At 49.4% G+C, this 7,500-nt stretch overlaps 2 protein-coding genes across 2 annotated transcripts in view; both read left to right on the top strand.

Annotated features, from left to right (window-relative positions):
* mysm1 (Myb-like, SWIRM and MPN domains 1) overlaps positions 1-359 on the top strand; it is a 6,824-nt gene extending 6,465 nt beyond the window's left edge. Inside the window, exon 20 of the mRNA XM_068725473.1 lies at positions 1-359. This exon is cut by the window's left edge and continues 211 nt beyond it. Coding sequence (XP_068581574.1) covers positions 1-140 — 140 coding nt within the window. The 3' untranslated portion in view covers positions 141-359.
* Positions 360-1,168: 809 nt separating this feature from the next.
* oma1 (OMA1 zinc metallopeptidase) overlaps positions 1,169-7,500 on the top strand; it is a 7,124-nt gene continuing 792 nt past the window's right edge. The window contains exons 1-8 of the mRNA XM_068725464.1: positions 1,169-1,947; positions 2,888-3,116; positions 3,415-3,588; positions 3,678-3,785; positions 4,850-4,978; positions 5,136-5,210; positions 5,537-5,686; positions 7,358-7,500. The exon at positions 7,358-7,500 is cut by the window's right edge and continues 792 nt beyond it. Coding sequence (XP_068581565.1) covers positions 1,562-1,947; positions 2,888-3,116; positions 3,415-3,588; positions 3,678-3,785; positions 4,850-4,978; positions 5,136-5,210; positions 5,537-5,686; positions 7,358-7,500 — 1,394 coding nt within the window. The 5' untranslated portion in view covers positions 1,169-1,561. The remainder of the gene's footprint in view (positions 1,948-2,887; positions 3,117-3,414; positions 3,589-3,677; positions 3,786-4,849; positions 4,979-5,135; positions 5,211-5,536; positions 5,687-7,357) is intronic.

The raw sequence follows: 7,500 nt of genomic DNA, 5'->3' as shown, positions 1-7,500 counted from the left end.
GAGGAAGAGGAGGAGGAAGAGGCTCTGATCCGGACTCTGGCAGAGCTTCACACACCAGCGTTCAAACCACAGACTTTGAGACAAACACAGTTTTACATCTGGGCTCCGTGTTGTCGACCGAACACGACTATTTACTGTGACGGACGACGTGTCGCTCACCCTGCTTCAGCTTCAAACTATATCTAACGCAGCAAAGGGTTTGGATCAGTATTACTCACTTAGTTTTTTAACATTTTATTATTCTTTGTTCAGTGCTTTAACCAAAAACCAGGAAGAAGAGAAGGATGTGTGTTATTGGGGAGGAAAGGTGTTCCACTGCAGCTTTCCTCTGAACAGGAAAATAAAATAGATTTATACATGTTGGCCTCTTGTTTTATGTGATATTTGAGTCGTACTTTAAGCCTTTCTATCTTAAATGCTGTCGTTTTTAACCAAAATGTCTAACATTGAAGTCACGTCTCCATCATTGTGTGTCTGTGTTATTGCGTTTGGCACACATTTTTGGCAAGGCTGTAAGTTGTACCTCAGCTCCTGTATAATAACTCCATGATAATAAAGTCCGTAGCCAAAACACAGATGCTCAGACGCTGAACGACAGAAATGTCCCCATTGAAGCCCATTAAAAAAGGACGATCTTTAATCCCAAAGCCGTTACATCAGAAAATCAATCAGCCTTTCAATCTGCTGCCCTGGCTCCAAAATAGTACTTTTTGCTGTTTTCCACCAGATTGAGCAGTTTGCTCATTAGTGCTGTTGTATTCAGGAGGACTGCAGCGTTTGATGCATGAAAAGCAACGTTGTTGCCGATCATTGACACAATCAACTGTGGCATTACGTAAACAACATTTTAAAAGATTAGAACTCTGAAATTAAATACAGTTTTGGTTGTTATGGCCAGCGCTGAAGAAGGTTTACTGATTTTACTCAGTGAAAGTGTAGTAATAATATTATTATATATAACTATGTGTCTTTGAGGCGGACATTTTTGTCCTTTTTTAATTGTTTAAGTGAGACAACTTTAACAAATTCTATTCTTTTTATAAACGTTTTATTAAATAAAAATAGTTATAATATTAAACAGTGACACGTTATACAGTTAATGGTGTAACACACGATTATGTTTCCTACTGCGAGACGCTAACCGTGCACCCGGAACGTTCGTCGCGGAGTTGTTTCTAGGGGGGAATCATTGTGGAAGCGGACGCGTCTAACTGCCCAAACAACGACCAAAGTTCCGTCGTCAACAGTACAGACACGACTGGCGTCATAAAGGAACTGAAGTGTGTTTTAACTCGACGTGTTACGACGCTGTAAAATAAACGTCTGAACCAGACAAACACTTTAGTTCCGCGGCCGCTGGACAGCGAGACGAGGCTAACTGTAGCTAGCCTCCGCCGGCTAGCGGTGACATTGACAGCTGGGGACAGTTCCGAGGTTACTTTAAAAACAACTTAAGTGAACTTAAGCGTCCCGTGACAGTCACGTCTACGTCAACATGAGGAGCACCAGCCCTCTCGTGTAACTACAGGCGGACGTGTCTGCGTCGTCTGAGGCGAGGACGATGGCTCTACTTTGTGTGTTGCGGAGCAGCTGCTTCTCTTCTCCCTCCGCTCATCTGACGCGACACTTTCGGGTGTGCTGCGGCCACGCTGGACGTCCAGTGCAGAAGACGCACTACTCCCGGCTGTCCTCTCAGACTCACCCAACACGCCCCGTTCACTTCAGAGACACTTCAAAGTCATCGCCCCTCTTGCTCCTTAACAATGGGAGGATGGCGTGTTGCCAGACCGGTCCCAAACCCCCTTTACCCGTGCGCTCCTGTCCCGTCCTGCTGGGACAGTGTGGACACCTGTTCCACACCTCGGCCCCCGCGAAGGCCCTGCCCGTCCCTCTGTTGTGGATGGTGCTCAAACCTCTGCAGAAGCTCGCGGCCATAATCCTGGGCAGGTAAAAAAAACACGCAATGCTATTCAATTACCACCTGATGCAGTCACGTGATCTTCATTGTTTTATTAACAGTTGTATTAATCGGGTCATTTGATTGAACAAATAAGTTACTTTAGAAGTTGTTGCCGTTGTTTTTGTTAATTAACAGTTTTTAATTCACAAAGACAAAACATGTCTTTCATTACCGTAATATGTGTACACATGCGCATGCTTTTTTGTCTTACATTTCTATCCTCCTTTGTTTTTGTATTTTATTTAACCACTCCTTCCTACTGCTGACACACACACACACACACACACACCAGTCAACATTAAATAAACATGCAGTACCTTTCTCCTCACACTCAGTCTCAACCTGTTGCATGTCCTCACTGCTCCTTTGTGTCTCGTCTCCTCGTCTCAACTGTTACGTCTTGCTCCACTAACCTGAAACCAATTTAACTTCAAATTCATAATAATAATAATAATACTAATAGCGTGGTTTGGCACACGTGAGGCTCCGTAGCGCCCTGCTGTCAGTGAGGCGTCGTTCATTTATTGGGACGTGTTTTGGGTCAGAGGCTCCTCCACCGTGAGACTACACAGTTGTTTTGTCGTGGCCTACTTGTCTCCTTTAATATTTGACTGCCTCCTTGGGAGAGACTCACAGAATCACTCCAGTGTTGTGAGCGTCTGTGTTGTTGTTGGAGCATATTTTATGCATGTTTTGACGCCGCTTTCTTGGCCAGACCTACTTTGAGATCTCAGAGGCTCCTGCTTCTTTTTTTTTTTTACTAAATTCCAAAACATGCCAATTTTGCCGACATGAAAGGAGCTTTAAATGATTTATGTTCTAATCATTCTGTGCCACCGTGTGTGGGTTTTAAACGTACAGTGTGTGTGTGTGTGTGTGTGAGAGAAACCTACCTCAGCATCCTCTCCCCCCCCCTCTTGTGCACAGGAGTATAAGGAAGTGGTGGGTGGCTCTGCCGGACAACCGCCGGCAGCTCTTCCGCGGATGGGTCCGTCGGCGCCGCTGGCATCTGGCGGCCGGGGCGGCCGTCGCCGTGGTGATCGTGGCCCTCCTCCTCCTGACCCACCTGGACGAGTCCCCGGTGACGGGACGCACCCGCCTCCTGGTGTTCAGCAGAGAGACCTACATGGAGCTGGCAGCGCTGACGTCAGAGGCGGTGTGTGTGTGTGTGTGTGTGTGTGTGTGTGTGTGTGTGTGTGTGTGTGTGTGTGTGTGTGTGTGTGTGTGTGTGTGTGTGTGTGCGCGTGTGTGTGTGGAGAGAAGATGACTGCGGATAGAAAATTACAAATTATCTTTTAACAAGATTCATTTAGATGAAAACAGGCTGAGTGAGATGATATTTAGTAAATGGAGAGAAAATTGAATATGAGGAGGAATTAAGCAAAGTAAAGTATTCCTAAAATGCTCAAGTGTGTGTGTGTGTGTGTGTGTGTGTGTGTGTGTGTGTCCTTCAGTACATGGAGGAGTTTGCGGAGCTGCTGGTTCCAGTCACCGACCCTCGCCACCAGGTGGTGGAGCGGGTGGTGCAGCACCTGGCCCAAAGGAACGAGGACATCCCCGAGGTGTCCCAGGTCACCTGGAGCGTCCACGTGGTGCAGAGCCCCGACGTCAACGCCTTCGTCCTGCCGGTCGGTGTGAAGAAGATGTTCTTCCTTGACCTTGGTGTCACGTTGTCCTCTCACACTCGGCTTGTTCTTTTTGTCCTCTTTTCACGCAGGACGGGAAAGTGTTCATGTTTGCCGGGATGCTGGAGGCGGTGGCGGACGTCCATCAGCTGAGCGTGGTGCTGGGACACGAGATGGCTCACGCTGTGCTGGGACACTCTGTGAGTACACCCCCCGTCACCCCCATCACCCCCGTCACCCCGAGTCTATCAGCACAGAGCTTATTGTTACGTACAGTCGAGTCGTCCCTTTATTTCTCCACCATCGGTTTGCCTCCGTCACCTTGAATCACGGCGCAGTAGCATCAGGCCTCACTGATCCTTTCCTCACAGAGAGAACCCTCGTCTCTCTCTTCATGACTTCAGCTGCACGACGGAGCCAAACTGTCTCACTGAGGATCAGAAGACGCAGCGCTGCCGGGTCTGACGCAGACCCTCAGCCGTCCACACGGATGAGTCATCGGAGACGATGTTCTGGAGCAAAGCTTGAAGTCACTTCAGAGCCTTTGTTGGAGTAGAGCGGTACAGCTGGAAGTCTTCCAGGGCCCTCCCACACACAAGGCGCTGAGATAAATATGTATGTGGACCTCCTATAGGGACCGAGACCTCCCGATGATTCATCATCATCATCATCATCATCATCAGCACCCCCCCCCACAGCTCCATCCCAGACGTGGACTAATGGCTGAAGCGGCACCAGTTGCGGTGATGTTGCATCAGCCGGTGACGAAGAATCTCTGACGATCACCTCCGAACGCTCGCTGATCCCGTCTCCGCGACGACCGAGGGCCCGCCGGGCTGTATCGATGTATCGATGTATCGATGTATCGATGTATCGATGCTCCGCCGACGGCTGTGTTTTTTGTTTTACGCTACAAAAGCCGATTCATCTTGTTCTTTAACAAACAAAAAGAGCGTAATGAAGTTGTGGGTATTTGAAGACTTTAAACGTCCTCGGAGGAAATGCTTGAAGGAGATTTTAATTAGATGGAGGGAATGAGCATCGATGTCTCGGTATTACCCGGTAGCTGCGCTCTATTGGATCGGCTGTTAAAACCTCTAAATCTGTTGCGGCGTAAAAAGTTCCTCTGGAATAGATGAGAGCAATCAATATGTTCCAGCAGCCTCGCTCAGCTCTCACACACTGCTTCTGTTCTCTTCTGTTTGTCCTTTTAATCCTCTCTGCCTTGTCTCCTTGTCTCCTCTGTCACCTCCTCTCCCCTCAGGCAGAACAGGCCAGCCTGTCTCATGTCGTGGACCTCCTGTCCCTGATTCTGCTGACAGCCATCTGGGCCGTGTGTCCTCGAGACAGCCTGGCTCTGCTGGGTCAGTGGATCCAGGGCAAGCTGTCCCAGGTGAGACCTCTTCCAGAATGTCACACGATCTCAGTTTTCATACTTTGCAAAACAACGTTCAATCAGAAGGATTCATGTTCTGGTATGAATGAATACAACCTCATACTTCTTCTTCTTGTTCTTCATCTTCTTCTTCTTCTTCTTCTTCCTGCCTCAGTTGATGTTCAACCGTCCCTTCAGCAGGAAGCTGGAGGCTGAGGCCGATCAGGTCGGGTTGCAGTTGGCTGCAAAGGTATCGGCCGTCAAATTAAATGTTGCGTTAGGCAAAATGTAGGATCCAGCATGTGTGGAGCTTGACCCACACAGAGGACTACAAGTTGGCCATTGATTCTTTCAGTTCCCCAACTCTATAGAAGAGCAACACTAAATAGTTTACTCCTCTAACGTAGCTCTGTGGGCCACTAGGGGGCACTGCTGTCAAAGTAAACTACACCCAGATGACTCGTCAGTAAAGGTTTTCATCTACAAGACACAGGGATGCCTCATCGTGTGTGTGTGTGTGTGTGTGTGTGTGTGTGTGTGTGTGTGTGTGTGTGTGTGTGTGTGTGTGTGTTCCAGGCGTGTGCAGATGTGCGAGCAGGACCCGTATTCTGGCAGCAAATGGAAATCAGAGACCAGCTGACAGGAGAGCCCACCTTCCCCGAGTGGCTGTCCACACACCCGTCACACAAGAACAGGTTCACTCAGCTGGACCGCCTCATGCCACAGGTACACACACACACACACACACACACAGTTCAAATAACACCTTTATCACCACGATTACATAAGCAAGTTCACGTGAAAGACTCGTTGATCCCCGTGTGAGCAGAGAGACCAGCACCCGTCTGCTGCTTAGGAAGGTGAACCTTTAGGAGTCTTTATGTGACCAATGAGTCGTCTGGAGGGACGGAGATCCACCTGCAGACGTGTGGCGAGGAGGGAGGGAGGGAGGGAGGGAGGAAGAGAGGAAGGAGAGGAAGGAGAGGCTCACACATGGGCCTGCTTTATTAAATGTCTGTGAGGCTGTGAGCTCAGGACCTGAAGCGGCTCCATCTCGAGCGTTCCCACACTGTGGCGAGACACTCGGTGGTGTATTGAGACGGCGTGTTCTGTGGGAAGCGTCCACAGTCCACAATGTCTGTGTCTGAGGCAGAGACAAAGACATTTAACCTTGAGTGAGAGGTGGACTGTGGGAACACCGTCAGACGCTCCGAGCAGGAAAGAGGAACAGATGGGCGGACCGCTAATTGTCCATCAGGTGCCTGTGTGTGTGTGTGTGTGTGTGTGTGTGTGTGTGTGTGTGTGTGTGTGTGTGTGTGTGTGTGTGTGTGCGTGTGTGTGTGTGTGCGTGTTACATGTTTGTGCTGCACGTCAGATCACAACCCTGTGTGGTAGATTGCTGCAGCCACAGGCAGTGAAGTACTGAAGACTGTTGTTTTGGGGATTCAGCCGCCTGCTGTGTGTGTGTGTGTGTGTGTGTGTGTGTGTGTGTGTGTGTGTGTGTGTGTGTGTGTGTGTGTGTGTGTCCACACATGAGCCAGTTAACAGCTGAGCTCAGTGTGGAGGAAGTGGTGCATAATGTGATGTTTTTAACCTTGTGAGAGGTGACAGCATGGAGCTACTTAACCCGACTCTTGTGAGGCGCTCCTCCTCCACTAGTGGCCTCATCATCCTTAAGCAAAGCGCATTAAGTCCACCGGCGGCGTGAGAGGCAGCGCCTGCTGAGTGGGGAGCCGAGAGCGTCTGAGTCGTGTAGGTGATTGTAAAGGGAGAGATTAATGCCTCCGGTGTGTGTTTGTGGGCGGAGACGGTTGGAGAAGTGCTTTCAGTTACTTCTCACCGGCTCTGCTGATCCTGTAGGACTGATTTAGAGGAGAGAGGTCTCAGCTTTATCTGCAGCCGTATTTCTGTTCAGTCCGTCTGTGTTTGGTCCAGACTGACGTGTTTCAACAGCTGCAGGACGGGTTGAGATGACATTTTAATGTAGGTAGTCATGTTCCCCAGAGGATAAAGCCCTCTGACTGCTCCTCTAGCGCCACCATCAGGTCTGGTTTCTGGTTTTGGCCTGATGTCGTTGGGTTTCTTGGCGTTGGTTTTCAACATAAAGTCTTGAGCAGAAAGTCTGCATTACAAACTGTGAATGTGGGTTTCAGTTCCTCACCTTCTCTAGAAGTGCAACACTAAATTGCGTCCTCCTTTAATAAGACGACCTTTGGTGACTGTAGGGGTCAAACGTTCAGTCAGTCTAACACAACAACTCTCATTCCCATCATCCTCCGCTGTAGTTTGTGTTTAGGGCTTGTTAGCCAATGTTAGCATGCTATCAAATGAAACGAAGTGTTAGCATTTAGCCTGAAGCACCACTGTGCCATAATTCTCCCTCCTCTCCGTCTGCAGGCTCTGGAGTTGAGGGAGAGCTGCTCCTGCCCAGCTCTACCCGACACTGACCCTCGCACCGTCTTCTCCAAGAGTGTGCGCCTGTTGCTGGAGACCAACAAGCACCGGGGGGGAGGAGGTCCAGAAGGGGCCCGCAAGCCCCG

The sequence above is a fragment of the Cebidichthys violaceus genome, unplaced genomic scaffold, assembly GCF_023349555.1.
Source record: "Cebidichthys violaceus isolate CVI_PGR_0920_01 unplaced genomic scaffold, fCebVio1.0.p SCAF_35, whole genome shotgun sequence".
Taxonomy (NCBI): domain Eukaryota; kingdom Metazoa; phylum Chordata; class Actinopteri; order Perciformes; family Stichaeidae; genus Cebidichthys; species Cebidichthys violaceus.
Note: the sequence above shows the minus strand (reverse complement) of the source record. Positions and strands in the feature narration are given on the sequence as shown.